This window comes from Falco rusticolus, chromosome 5 (genome assembly GCF_015220075.1).
Source record: "Falco rusticolus isolate bFalRus1 chromosome 5, bFalRus1.pri, whole genome shotgun sequence".
Taxonomy (NCBI): domain Eukaryota; kingdom Metazoa; phylum Chordata; class Aves; order Falconiformes; family Falconidae; genus Falco; species Falco rusticolus.
The window spans coordinates 76880707-76896529 of record NC_051191.1 but is presented as its reverse complement, the minus strand read 5'-3'; the positions used below and the strand labels follow the sequence as shown (position 1 = coordinate 76896529).

The window sequence follows — 15823 nt, the reverse complement described above, 5'->3', positions numbered from 1 at the left end:
CAACTCAAAGGACTTCTTTCCTGAAAGCCTCGCTCACAATACAGTGCAGCAGTGCTAAAAGAACAAGTCTGAAACGTGATGGACAAGCACCCGTTTTCCTCCAAAAAGTAATGTTGCCACCAGTGTATGAAGTATCCAGTCTTCTGTAGAACAGCACTAGTAAATTCTGTATCAGAGTTCATTGGACTTCATACCCATCTCCCCCAAGTTTTTCTGTACATTCCCAAAGCACACCTCATGCACACACACACCGCCACACCTGACCCTTACATAAAAATAGCCACTGCAGAACAATTCAAGGAATCAACAGTGCTCCCACCAAAACCAACTTCTGATAATGCATTTTCCTGCCTCTCCACACAGCTGTGCTTTATTGGAGAGCCCCTGTACACTCTCTCCATACCAGTGCAAGGGGAAACCTACAGGCATTTTCAACTTCACTCCAGACTTACTTAGGCTTCGGGCTTCCCAAGCGCTCTGCAGACGCATACGGGACTGGCTTCAGCACACCAGGCTTCCCTCCTGTGCCACTGCAGAAGAACTGGGCCCCAAGTCTCCTAACAGTATCACAGAGTGTAATTCAGCTACTTTACCTTTTCCTTTTTACAAGGGAAAACTACTTGATCAGGTCCAGTAGCTGAGCAATATAAAAAAGATCCCACCCAAAAAAATGTGGCTGACAAAACCTACAGAAGAGCTCATTTGCATCTGCCCATACAGTCTCATCACCTGCACCAGGGCCAGAAACCTGAGATCACTGCTTTGCTAGGTCTTTATATAAAGTAGGACCCTTGATGAAGACGACAGATGAAGCTCACCTTTCAAAAGTTCTTCCCACAGACTAGCCCATTTGTGTGTGTGTGTGAAAAAAAGACATAGAAAACAAAGTTGTCATTATTTATTTATTTGAATAAATAGTACAACTGTTACAAAGCATGCATAACACTCCTGCTGTGATTTTTAGCAAACATAGCATTGCATTGTAACTTGCTTACAGTACACAACTCTTGTCACAGCTGGATGTCTGCACATGTGACAAGTCCAGAATTTTACCTGCAAAGCTGGTTTTTAGTAGTTAGAAATCCAGAGTAAACACTGTTAAAAACAGTAGAAAAGATTCTTAAAAAGTACATTAATACTGAAAGCACTGAGGTGTGGGGAAGAGGGTTGGAAAATCCTGTAAGGTTTAAACTGATTAAAAAAAAATATCTGCCACTGTTGTTTTTTCATCTTGAAAAACAGGATGCAGCTGAGGAGTATCTGGGCTTCTGTGGTAATATAACTCACTGGACCCGAGTATGTCAAGTAAATGCACCTAAAAGGCAGTTGTATGGACTGGAAAAGACAGACATTCATTAAGTACTTGCAAATGGGGAAGCTTTAATGCTGCAGAGCGTTCAGCATTCCAGATGAACTCAACAGGATTTAGATCTACCCCATTGGCACACAGGGAACATATCTAAAACCCCAGTAACAATGAGTTCATTAATAGTATTTTAAATGTTGACTCATCTTTTTGAGAGGAGAAGTAGTAAATATCATGCATTTGTAACAGAAAAGCATGACAAAAGCAGGTGTTTAGAGAAGCTTTACCTACACTGCTCTTCCTAGAAACTGGATTGACTGGGATGAAGCTCCAGTTCAGTTAAATCCATCCTGCCAGCAATCCAGCTAACAATACATACAGCATCTACACGGAGAATGAACTGGCTAGACAGCAAGGAGCCAAGGAATGAAAAAACATTTTTCCTGTACAACATTTGCCAACAGACTTAAAAACAAAACAGGGTATGACACCTGCCCCCAACCTGTCCAGGGCATCAAGCCTGCAGTCTTGATTGACAGTGATATTAATGTAAGGAATGCAAAAATGGATCCATGCCTCAGGTTGTAGAGGAGGGACTCTGGTTTCTGCAGAGTGACCAGAAACACATATTGAACAAAACAGAGACTCTTAAAATTTGGTGGTACGTTCACATCTGCTCAGATGCAATGAAGATGCCAGCTGTATAATCCCACCTCACAAACAGCCATTCCCCCTCCCAAAGCCAAACTGCTCTTACCAGTCTCTTCTTGTTTTTATTTTCTGTTTGCTTTTCATATTAATATTGCTTCCAATTTTGATAGATTCTCTGAAGGTCTTTCTCAGCAACTCAGAGAATATAAACAGTATTGGCACTTCCATGTCACCTGAAGGGAGGTGGGTGGAATGACAGGTCTTTAACAGACTGATTTCCAATAAATAAGACTGCATTAAACTAGAAGTTTAAGATACCTTTCAGTTCAATCACCTTCCAGCCTGACGATACCCCAGTTCACAGCACAAGTGTTAGACCGATTTCATTAACTTGCCAGGAGAGCTGACCCACCAGGCCTTAGTGCTCTACAAGTCTCCTCTGCAATAACTCCTAGCGTCATGGCCCCATCTGAGATTCAAGTCCAATTGTTCTAGGCTCTGCATGAACAGCAAGAGGTCAGCTCCCTTATAAAGGGCAGGCAAGCAATGATTCCCCGCAGAACCTTGTAGAGCAGATGAGATCTGAATTTTCCATGGAAAGAAAGGGCAAATTCCTTCTTTGTTTTGGAGGTGTGAGGGGAGGTGACCCAAATAATTCAAATACTAGAACTCAGAAGCCCAAAATACAAAACCAAGAAGCAGAAGCCCATTTCTATCCCTTTGAGATTAAAAAATATTTAATTGTAAATTGTAAAATTATACCATTCAAATAGCAGGTTCCCTTATGAACTCACAGGGTAAATAAAGTTTGGTGTAAGAAATCCATTTTTAGGGAAAGAAGATGCCTACTTTGAACAGGACTCAGGTGAGCCCATTGAGCACAGCAATACTACCTGCTTCCTCTCTGGAGCACTCTGACTAATGTTTCACACAAAATCATGGCCGCCCATAAAAGAAAAGTTGCTGCTGCGATACATAAAAGCAGTAGTAAAATCTCTCCCCTGTGCACTCCAGGGAAAAGCGTGCTATTATATCCATATTCCACAAATAATTTACCCTGGAAATTACAGTCCAATTCCCTTCACAAAGCTCTCCTCAAAAATCTACTCGTAGAGCTCATGTTCCAGCACAGCCTTTCATTCACACAGCAGCACCTACCACCTCACCAGCCAGGAACAGCTCTACAAATGAAACCTGCTAAGCACTATGAGGTAACCAGAGCCTACTGGATAAATCTAGAAATCCATTTTTAAAAACAGATTCCCACTAAAATCCCTAACAGTTTAAAAGATTACAGGACTAGGCCAGAGCCTAGAGAGTATTTCTTGGGATGGCACAGGGCAATCCGATGAAATTAGTTTGAAGCATAACTGATTGCTGAAGAGCTTCACGTTTTGAGTGCTTACCATTGATTTGCACTATGTGTACCACATATTGCATAGCCCAGTGCAATCCATAAGTACAGACAAGCTCTTATTTATACAGGAATTCAGGTTTATCCTTTAGGAAAGAAAATATATAATCCCCCATTTATAAAAGCCTGACCTCCAGAACTGTATAGCTGCCAATAACTACAACAGGAATGAATCTGACCCTTTAACTCAGCTATGGGAAATGAAGAGTCAGCCTTTAAACTGGCAAGTTCATTATTGCCCATGTTTGTTTCAGAAAGGACCGGGGGCAAAATGCATTAATCCAGCCTGTGCCTACCTGACCAGCTCCTGACTGACGTGACTGAGGCTGCATGCTTAATGGATGACAGTGGCTCTAGCTACCAAATTTCTCCTAGAAAGGAGATGAAATAAAAAACAGACAACAAAAGATTAGCTGGACATCCCATTGCAAGACTTATTCTATGTAAACAAACACTGAATGGAAATAACACTGAATAGCATGAGGTTAACACAAAACCTGCAGCTTTTGACATTAGCTTCAGATAGTGCCTGTAATTCCCCTCAGCCCCACCCACCCAACAGAACACATAAAAACTTATTTAACAGAAAAGGCTCATCTTCTAGATAAATTCCAATGCTGATTTTCTATTGCTAACACTTAAGCCTGGAAAACCAAACGCCAGTTGCAGCCAAGGAGTATGCAAAAGAAAGTCTATCATAGAATCAAAGAGTGTCCAGCCATGAGAAAGGTCTCATGTTTTCCCTGCTTAATAAAATAGTTAGTGGTATATTTCCTTTATCAAAAAGAATATTTGTTGATCGTAACAAACAACAGACCTAACAGTATCTTCTGGTAAAAGTGTGAAATATTACACATTTTTCAAGTGACCTAGAGAATATGCATGCATTATTTTAAGTGAGATTGTCAAATAAACAGCTACAGACAGACCACATCAACCGTAGAAAGAATGCATGAAATATAGCATAAGGCACAACGGGAGCGTGCAGAGGGTGAATTTATTATAATTTCTGCCTAAGGAGGTTGGAAGGATGAAGACCTCAGCAGCTTCCAGGATCATTCAACGTTCTTGTACTTTGTGAACAGGTTGTATAGAACCCTGAGGGTAGACTTCAGATCCAAGTTGACAACATCTGTGGAAGAAAAGAAGAAAGCCTTAATTTGCTTTTTGTTCTCTCTCAATTGTCCTCAAAGGAACAAAAGTCTCCACATCTCTGAGCCAGCGGGACCAGCAACAAAAAACCCCACAGAGTTCTGATCTCCTCAAGTCAAGTCTTTTCAGTGTCCCATATGATGCACTTCAAAACAGCCTCACGATAACACAGTCACAGCTAACTTCTCTGGGAAATGGAAGAAAGGTAATTCCCTTCCTCACCTAAATCTGGTTACTTGAAAGTACTTCTGCCCGAGATCTAGGATAATGGCTTTGCGAAATACTACCACTGGCTTCACATGACTTCACTGGCCACAGAAGCAGCAAACAGGTAGCCACACACATCATAGGAGATACTGAACCTCACACGCACATAACTGTAATGATACAGTCTACAAATAAACAAAGCCTGAATTCTCTTAGCAGACTCAAGACTTTCGATTCCCTTCTTACCATGCTACGCCAAGGAACAGGTCTGGAACAGTTCTCAACAAAAAGCTTTTCTGCTCACACCTCCCAGTGTATTACTATGATAAAATGCCAGGAAATACCACTGACATGTAATCCAGGGACTATGGGGAGAGGCATAGCACAGAGAAGGCTGAAGAGGTGGAAAGAAAGGTTGGATATAGTACCTAAGAAAGGAGGAGGAGGAAGCAAAAACTACACAGTAAAAAGTATATATGGAAGCAGAAGGAACAACAGATAATGAAAAAAAAAAAAAAATCATTCAAAGTACCAGGAAGACAGCAAACAATTAACAGACTAAGTACAATTAATGCAAGGTCCAGGGAAAACATCTACTGCTCGTTTTGAAGAATCATTGCCAGGACCTCTCCACCCTTCCCTCCCACCCCACGCTGGGTAACACACTAAGCTCCACACTTCATCTGGTATCTGGTTCAGAAACTTCTCAAATTTTTCTTTGTACCCTTTTTCCTGTATTATATTACATATTTCACTCATGATTTTTTAGTTTGCATTTGCAAAAAAATAATCTCCTGCCCCAAAGAAAGGAAAGTCCTAACTGCTGTGAAGTAATACACCCTGAAAAAAAAAAGATGTCTTACCTGGATAACCTAAATATGAAACACGTTTCTAATTTTTCCAGGTATCATAGAAAGTTGCTTACTACCACAGCAACAGCCAGAATTAGCATTGGCTCCTCTGTATCAAGATGCAGTTCACTCAGAGAGAGCTTTAAAATGTAAATCTAGCCAGATGAAACACTGCAACAGCCATGCATTTCTAAGGTGGGGAAATCAAGGCAAGTATCTGGAGAACAGACAACTGACCCTACTGATGCTGGTAGTCACTTATGTTTGCTAATCAAGTAAACAATTAAACCAAGACCAAGGTGCCAGTGGAGAGACATAGAGATCTGGAGGACAGGGCAGAAACATTGCTGAAAGCTAGAAGCACAGCTAGGAAACTACAGCATTTCCCAAGGAGAGAGCAGCCGGGAGTAAGAGGCAGCAAACGGCCAGAGCAAGAGCTAAGGGCACCAGTAAGAGCACAGGCAGGAGCTGGAAGGGGGCCCATACCTGCAGCAATGTGCTGAGCAGGTACCATCCATCCGCCCTCATGCAGTTATTTAAGGCTGACTCCTACTAACCTCCATCAGCAATATGAGCTAGACACCTGCTGCTGTTCACCCCTGGTTACCCTGAGGAATGAGAGGTACTGGGAGGTCCCCCATCACTCTTTTAAATGACATGTAGATTTAGCATCAGAACTAACTATTAAGGTCACACAGTCTGGTCTCACATACAACAGTCCTTAATTTTACCTTGGAAATCCTATACTGAGCTTACAAACCAACCTTTGGCTGAATTAAAATACAAGGTTAACATTGCATGTCTTTTCTCTGCTTTTTCTTTCTTAAATCTTCCAGTAGTGGAAATTCCACCTCCATCCCCTGACAATTCAGACTGATGGGTAATTACCTTCTCTGTTGCAAAAGTTATACTGTAATTCTAGTTTGACATTTTCCTAACTTTCAGGCCTTGTTATGCCCTTGTTTGCTGCATTAAGGAGTACAGTAGTGTGAGATGCATCCTCCCTGTGTGGGTGATTACAGTGTTCCTTATTGATCAGTGCCTAACAGGCATTCCCAGGAATAAGCATACCCACAGCCTCCCATTTATTATTTTAAGATGAAGTCATAACTTTACCAAAAACAACTAATAAAATGTTAACTGAAAGTGGCCATAAATAATCAAAATAGTTTAAAATATTCCATTAATTTAAAATGTTCACACTCCATAACAACCCCATTACAGGTTAATAAATTAATCCGCTACAACATACTTTTGCGGCAATAATTCAGCACCAAGTTCTGCTGCTGACTATCTACTGAAATGGGCTGGAAGAACAGAGAAAAGGAGCTGTCCTGTATGCTATTCTTGTTTGCCACCTGTACTAAGACACCCTAAAATATTAAACAAGACCTCTTTCTTGCAAGCACTGCATAAAGCATGGGCTACAGAAACAGAAGTTGTGATGTTCTGCTCTAGACAAAGTTTTACATGAAAATCCTACAACTAACTCAAGATGCATTTACTACCCAATTCATGCCAAAGGACATGATTCACCTAACAGGTTTTCCAGCCTATTTAGGAACAAACACTAGATCAGTATGGCATTAACAGAGTATACTATACACAAAACATTTTGCAGAGCATCGGAGTCTGTGACAAAATGAATTCCTGTTCTAAGGAAGACATATTACATGACTGTACTGCCTGTCAAGATCCTGCAGAGGATTCCACAGCACTATGGTGACAAAGCCCAAGATGTTACTGTCCTCTCCACAGGAGCAGCTTTTCAAAAGCAAGTCAGTTTTACAGGCAATTTCAACACGCAGGCACCACACAAACACATTCAGTCCAACAGCTGTAAATAACTGCTGCCAGGAATGAGTACACACACAGAAAAGAAAGGAATACACACAAGAGACCGTACATCTTGCAACAGCAAAAAGCAAAGGAATGTTCTATGACTTAATTTGGCTCTCTAGCTTCTATTAATAATTAAATTTCCAATCAGTAAAATACTTAAACATATTTTGCTGCATATATCTACACACCTTGTCCAGAGCAAACAGAAGATCTACTTTAGCGCTCTACCACTCATAATAGTGTAAAGGTGTAAGATAGCCTTATAGGAAGGTAATCTCTGTTACATCAACCAATGAAAAGAAAACAAAGGGCAAGCTTTCAACAGAGAAATTAGGATTTTAACATTCTCTCTCTCAAAACAGGCTTGTCTAGCTTACCTGGTCTCCTACTGCAATCTTTTTAACCCTTTCACTCAAAAAAACCTGCCATTCTCGATTATGCATTTGTTTTTCTCCAGTTTTCTCATCCTCCTCATATACTCACTGACTGAGCCCTAATACTCAGAACACTCCTTTACTTTCTCAAGCTAGCGTCTTGTTTCACTGAATTCCTCAGCAGCACTTTTCATCATTCATTTAAAAGAACAGTGCTGACAGAACACATATGCATTCAATATTGTCTTCTGCCTTTTTTCCTCACTATAACCAGCTCCACTATTTGTTAACCTATCGCCTATCACCACTTTGTCTCATTTTAAGTCAGACTGAACATTTCCTGGGGACTCCTCATTCTTTTTTCTGCAGAAGCCTCCAACACCTACGTAGTTTGTAACACAGGAATAAAAATTGCTCATTTAGCAGTCATAAAGTTTTAATTCCTCTGCTGATCCCTAGTGCAAGCAACAATGCAGACCTCATCATTAATTAATTTCAAGGTTCAGAGACTTTAAAGGAAAAATTTCAGGTTTTACGCTCTTCAGTTCTGACTCCCAAGTCCACATAAATCAAGAAGAGTTTGCTACCTGTTCTCCTAAAAAAAAAACAAACAAAAAGCCTTCCAGTTATCTGCCACTGAAATCTGATCACAAGAGTCCAAACTAGCGCTAACTGTAAGAATTAGGAGAATTAGACCATGAAAAGCTTCCTGCTTGGACTGCTATTTAGAATACCAGCCACATTTATAATACAGCACTGAACAGCTCTCGGATCATTCACTAAAGTTAGACCTGTACACCACAATGAATCTATTCCAGACAAGCAATACAGGTAAAGATATACCCCAGACACAGACAATGAATACTTTGGAAAACTGTCAAGGGGGGCATTTACAGCTCCATTTTGTGGTAGTACTACTGTACTACTACTACTACTGTCTTTAAATAGAGTTGCACTTGAAATGCACCTGTTATTATGTCTTTATATACAGTTTAAAGCTGCATGGCATGTCCGTACCTTCAGGGCGAGCTTTTGGTTTCTTCAGTCCTCCATCCTGCATCAGCTCAAAAGCAAAGGAAACATTATGGACCTGAAAGAGGCAAAGTGTTTAGAATCTCAAAGCTACATAGGCATTAAAAACCTTTAATCATATTTTAAAAAATGCTTTATTCTCTCCATATTTGACATAGAGGATGATAATTCTATTTAAATCAGTATTAAACATTTACGCAGTTAAGCATGACAGAAGGTACATAGGAGGCTAAGAAATGAAAGCTTGTATCATTATAGGGCAAATATTCACTTTTTGATACAAAGTAAATATTTAAGATTTCCAAATTTCAAGTGGAAAAATGTGAGCGGGTACCTCATGAACCAGGAAATCCCATTATACCCCAGTCTCAGTTTCTATGGCAGAGGTCAGAGAGCTCCCAGTGCCAACTACAACAGAGCTGCACTTTGCAGAGTTCTTGCTGCCTGTACCAAAGATCAACATTTCCGACTACAAGGCAACAAGGCATGTAACAGAAGTGACATAACTGAACAGAGATGGGTTGTAATAAAGAAGAAGTAAAGAGACTAAACGGAATTATTTTCAAACATTAGTCTTTTCTACATTATTATCAGCTGCACATCAAGCAACATCAACAACACATCATCAAGGAGCCTGGCTGCTTGTTGCATGACTTTGTGCTAATCCTTTAGTCTCTTGGTGCTTTGGATTCCTCTACTTGAAAACAGAGATAGAAGTCCAATTAGGTTTCTCTAATGAAGCAAATGCTTCAAAAAATGCTTGGTGGTGGCAGTTCCTAGACAGACTGTGCAGTGAACTTGCAAAACAAGCTAGGCACAACTGTACAGAGCAAGCTTCTTGAACAAGCCACCAAGGATCATACATGAATATAAAGTCAGAGGAAAAAAAATGGACAAGAAGGAAAAATGCAAAAAAGTGGGTGTCTTCTTTTAATCTCCCCTTTGAGGAGTGAACATTATGGTTTAAAAAGATCTGTGTAGCAACTTTCTCACCCATGCTTACTGAAATTCAAGCAAGGTAATTTGGATTATGAATTCTGTGCATTTTTGTTACTGCAAATGACAGTTCTGGAGATACATAGCAAGTGGAAGAGATTTAATTAAAGCTACTAATCTTGAAAATCAGAGAATTACACATACAAAGCTCCCCCACAACAAGGAAGCAAGGCCCCTTTCTCTGGCACTTATTGATCAGGACTTAATTAATTCATTGTGACAAACCAATAACTTTCAAGATGAAAATATTTCTTCCTTTCCCAAAAAACACAGAGTCTACCTCTGCTGCTTGGATTTACAAAACCCCTTTCCTCAAGGCAGAGTCTTCACACAAAACCACAGCATTACTTCAAGAATATTCAATAATCTTTATGAATTTAAACTGCCAACAACAAAATCATAGCTGAAGAGGTACTGGCTACAGCTCAGCATCCTGCATTTCTACAAGGGCAAAAATTCAAGATACCAAGATACTCAATTTCCTCTTGCATTGCTGATATGATTCACCCAGACAAAGCTGGGTTATTCTACTGATGATGAAGTCTCACCCCTCAGAGCACATAACTTTGCTGAAGGGTGCTTGACAGCAGTAATCTGCACTAAAGTCGTTATGAAAAAGCCACCATTTTAAACAGCCCTTGCCTTACAAAGCACTCTGTCTTTTAACTTTTGCCAATGTTTCCACTCCTGACCTAGCCATCACCTGCTCCAGCTCAGCCAACACAATTCTCACATCCTCTGCACTGCAGAACCTGGCAGAATAAAAAGCCGGGGGCACATGCATTACTCCAGAACAACCAGGCTCAGAGTATTCTGATACCAGGCACTGAATATAACGCAGATGTGCATGCATGTTGGGGAACAACTGCAGAGAGGCAAACTTTTGCTTATAACCATAAAAGAGGTTAAGCACTCTTCTCATCATTAACACTAGGAAGGACACAGGACAATGGAGCAAGTGTGGGGCCAAGAGCAAGACACTTATTTCACCTCCTTCCATCTCTAATACCCTGATTATGAGTAAGACAATCAAACGCTGCAAAGAATCCACTCTTCTTCCTCAAAGCTCATTTTGTCTGAGACACTGTTAGGCAGCAAGTCATTCACTCCTTACCAAACAGGAAGAAAAATCAAAAAACAGGCAAGTTAGCGCATTCTCTCAGAAGTTGAAGTTAACAACACTGGCAATGATCCTGCCAGGAACTGGACACAGAAGCAGTATCTGTGCTCACAAATTGACTTCAGACAGGCCACTTTTTGCATACTCCCTCCCTGGCAGGATCAGGGCATCCATCTTGGCTTTAAATCAGCTTCAAAACATCTTACCTGTGAGCACTCAACATACAGTTTCTAACCCCAGATCAACAAAAGATCATGGCCCAGGTACCACCTCTCCTGCTCCATAGTATCTCATTCGCATATCAAGTAATAATATTTATTCGCTTGGTTTGTAAGAACATTAAATAAACTACAGAAAAAGAATTAATGCGTATTAGGCAACTGATGAGGCATCAATGAGATGACGGGGCAGTTTTTAAGGATGACATTCTGTGACCTTGGGAAGCAGCTCTATCTCCATGTCAATCCCAGCACATCGGGTGCGGCTAAAAGAGAGCTTCCCATCTCTCACTGTTTTGCCATTCTTGCCTATTTGCATAGTACATGCTAGGCAAGGCCAGGCATCAGCTCTGCTGTCTAGCATAATAAGGCATTCCTGTGCAAAAAAACAGTTCAGGCAGTACTACAATTTAATAAATCACTTTGATTATGCAAAGTACTAAACAGTACAAAGCACTTATTACTGACTAATTCATTATGGATATTTACAAGCTTTATGTGTCATTTGATGCTAGTAACAGAATACCCTTCTTCCTTAAATGTGAGGAATTTACCCATTCATTTCACAAGCAACTTTCAGTGATATTAACTATCAAGTGTCACAGCTAGTGTATTTTTGCTATGGTTCCTGAAGAGACATATATACCAGGTTCTGATTTACTGGGCCCAAAGAGAAAGGACACAATGATTGGCAAGTATCATGTCGTAAAAAAGCGAAAAGAAACTGGAGTTTCCACTCACCTTTTGATCAAAACTTTCAGGTGTTAAGTAGAAGTTATGAAGTGGAACAAAATAGTCTTCAAGGAGACCCATGAGTAAAACCAAGTAAACACCATCTGCAAACTAAATAGAAATACTGATGACATTCCTAGGTGAAAACATCTGTTTTCAAACAAGCATTCACAAACAAGGAGTACAAGGAATGCTTGGCCCAAATTATGTATTTTTGATTTCTGCCACTGTTGTTTTGCTAGCACAGAAGTGCAAGATAGTTCAGGAGTCACAGCCTGCTCCTTTCAGGCATAACAAGTAATTGACAGCAAGTGTAACATTTAGGGCTTTCTTTCATCTGCTCCCTGGATTCACCTATACCCTTGCAATCACCAGTGCAGCTGAACAAGCCAGATCAGTCTTTCCTTAAGAGCCTGTTGATATAGCTGCTTTCTTGTCAGTTCTCTAAATAAAAGGAAAAAACACAGGATGCAAGGCTTTCTCCCTACATCTGGTAGCATTATTTCCCCTACTCTCATTTCCTGAGCAAAACAAAGAAGCCCACCGCTTATTGCTATAGCATTAACCCATGCGAGATCATGTGCCAATGACTATTTAAACTACTCGCAGTAAATCACTCTAAGCAGAAAAAATGAAAAGCAATTCACCTGGGGGTTATCTACAGTTCGTACTCCTCAGTTATGCAGCGTACTTGGTCTGAATAGGCAGAGACTGAAAACATCATCTTCTCTATCCCCAGCCAGTTATCTATTTACTAGGCTACTGAATACTTTGGGGTGAGGTTAGAGTATGTATGTTTGTTCTTGCTTTTGCCCGTGTTCATTTTATTTACTCGAGGAATCTTGCCAACTACCCTACAGTATTTAACAAGGCTCTTTTTTTTTTTTTTTAATCAGAAGGACTTCGAGAAACATGTTTGCACATTGTATACTCCCAGTCCTACTACTACAGTACCTGGTCATTTCAACCCTTCTTAAATGATGCATGCTGGACATTCAAACCTCTGCCTTTAATCAGAACTTGGATGGAATCAAGTTTCCCCTGTCACAGTCTTCCTCATTTAACTTCACCAAATAATTTTTATTTTCCAAGTCAAAATAGATTGTTTAGAGTTTCAGTAAATACTAAATAATATACTGAACAGTTTCACCGATACTACTCAGTGTTCCTACCAGATAGGCTGACTACTTACTGGCTAAAGGGGGTAATGTTATGTATTTCTAATAGACTTCTTACTTGTGTCCTGATACGGTACATGTGACATCCTCTAACCTTTTCAAGAAGAAAAGTTGGGTATTTCCAAGGCATTAAGCAACAATTTCTTGTGATCAGGTCAGATCCAGTCACCCATTTAGCTTAGCAAAGCTATAAAATAGCAGTGAATGACTGGTATTAAACTAGGACAGGCTCAAACCAATTATACCCGTTCTCCTGGTATAATTTTCTAGATGCTGTGCTTATCTTTTTTTGCCAGGACAGTAAGATAACCATCTTCCCACAGTTCACTGAACTCTGGAAAGAATATCTGCTTTTGCTTAGCCAAGCCCATGTCTGGAAATTGCTTAATTTTATCTGTCAAGTGAGAACCACCCCACTGACACCGAAACTCATACTCAAGTTTTCGAAGCATACTCCGTACCTAGTTCTGCACTAGAGACAGAGGAACCCCTCAGAGCAGACACCGATGGTTGACAATCACCTCCACTACCTTTACACAGACCAACCTGGATACCACTGCCAGTCAAGCCACTGCAGCACAGGAGCTTCGAGTCATTAATCCACACTGCTGAGAAGCAAGCACTGCGCACGTGCTCACAAGATAGCAAGGTAAAGAGGAGGATATGAAGGCCTTTGCTGTAACAGAACTGTTTCCAGTCCCACTTTGATGGGATCAAAGTTAGCACTGGTATCTCTGCCACGAACGGCACACTGCAGTCCACACTCCTCCTGAGAGCCCCAGGCAGCCAGCTATTAAAACTTTACACCAGCTCATCACAAACCCTCACAGCTAGAAAAGACACAACCCAGCATCCACCCATAACTATAGCAACTGCTTTGCAGCACTCCGCTTTGATCCAAGAGACAAGCTGCCCTGAAATCTAGTCATATTCTACAGTCATTACTATGGCCCTATTAAATATCCAAGAATTTCACCTTATAATGCAAATCAACAGCATTACAAAAGTCCATGTAAACATGAGTAAAGGAAGCAAGCATCAGTGAATGTCATTGCTACTTAAAAGACAGAGCCCTGATCCCATAAATTAACATGCCCAAAGACAAACAGTTCCATAACATAGTTTTATGGAGCAAGGGCCTAGATTTGCAATTTACACAGTTTAGACTACATACAAAAAAAGACAAAACCTCCTACCTGGGTTTCCAACTCCGTTACTTCCAAATTCAGTTTATTCAAGTGTTTATTCACAAAGGTGATCAGAGACTATAAAACACCAGAACCAGCGATGTTAGTTAGATACTACAGTCAGTGCCTATGTGAAAGGGTTAACATCATCTTTTAAGGTATTTTTTGAGCTTAATAAATATGCATGTGCACTATTTGCTTTTGTGTAAATAAGCGCATAAAACTGAAAACAGCTCAGTCGTATAGTCATTTTTGTTGCACCATATGCCAGAAGTCGCCAGATGGTGCTATTAGATACAGCTTACTAGTTATTTTTCCTAGCACATAAAGCATACTTTAGTCTTGTGGGGAAAAAAGCTGATGACATTGGTTCTTTTGTAGGCTCTTTGTGAAGATGAAGCAAGCAGTAGGTGCATTTCCTGTCCACACTAATCTCTTCAGGTTTCTGGGGAAGTTCCACTGCCAGGGAGCAAGGCATCAGCAGCACTGAGCTAAGACTCCCAAGAAAGGATGCCAACAGCACACTGTTCTGCACGTACCTCTGTTCCTGGAGCGATGTATGCATATCAATTAGCAAATTACAGTCAGGATGTAACCTGAGTCTGGCATTTCTATTCCTCTAGGAAGCAGACATGCAAGATCCTGCTACTATGAGCCAGATATGTGCTAATGTACCGAAGCAGAGCTTCCAGCCTGCTTAGGACACTTCCAAAAGGGATGCAGAATTGGGTGTTAACACTTCTATTGCATGGATAGAGTTAACTTAATTTTCTATCAACTTTAAAAACACACTTCTAGAAGATGTTTCAGACTGGAAAGATAAAATTTTCCATGGACTGCAAAGCATTATTCTAAATGCATACATCTTATGTTTCATATGCAGCAAAGAGACAAATTACAACACTGTATACTACTGCTCCAGTAAGTAACTTAACAGCCTTATTGGAACTAGCTGATGGAACAACATGGAGTCTCTTCCTTCTGTGTTCTCTAAAACTGACAAGAGATGGCAGAGATCAACAGCTACTTTACCCCTACACTCTGCCTAGCACAAAGAGCCATGTCAAGAATATGTCTGGATAGGTGTGCTTTGCGATGATGCTCAGCCTGGGAGGACAGACCAGAGGACCACATGAATTAATGGTAAGTAGAAGCACCCTGGGACAAAAGCAACTCCTCTGTAAAACCTTTATATATAGCAAACTTATTTTTGGGTGAATCACATTTCAGGGTACTGTGGAAAATATCTTCCAGTTGCCAAAGATCATCTTTAGAACAGGAATGAGCTGAAAACCAAACAGCAAGTGCTTCCTGGGGAGACTGAGGCTGAAGACACATGCACGACTGAGTCGGTTGCTGCTGACCGTAGCAAAGGGGTCCCCACCGCCAGCTGCTCACTAGCCTACAGCCCAGCCCCCTCCTTGCTGGAGGACAGCACCAGCGATATAAAAGCAAGTATGACTGTCCAGTCAGAATGATCTGTACCACTACAAATACTTAGCAGAGTAACTTTTTCTAACTTGTGTCATTTTGATTGAATCTAGCAGCACTACCCAGAAAAAC

The 15823-nt window shown here is 40.6% G+C and overlaps 1 protein-coding gene across 4 annotated transcripts in view; it reads right to left on the bottom strand.

Annotated features, from left to right (window-relative positions):
- Positions 1-888: 888 nt before the first annotated feature.
- Positions 889-15823, bottom strand: part of PARVB (parvin beta) — a 74400-nt gene continuing 59465 nt past the window's right edge. For all 4 annotated transcript variants that reach the window (XM_037387503.1, XM_037387505.1, XM_037387502.1 and 1 more), the window contains exons 10-13: positions 14270-14338; positions 11905-12006; positions 8815-8887; positions 889-4503 (exon numbers count right to left, since the gene is read on the bottom strand). In XM_037387503.1, coding sequence (XP_037243400.1) covers positions 4427-4503; positions 8815-8887; positions 11905-12006; positions 14270-14338 — 321 coding nt within the window. In that variant the 3' untranslated portion in view covers positions 889-4426. The remainder of the gene's footprint in view (positions 4504-8814; positions 8888-11904; positions 12007-14269; positions 14339-15823) is intronic.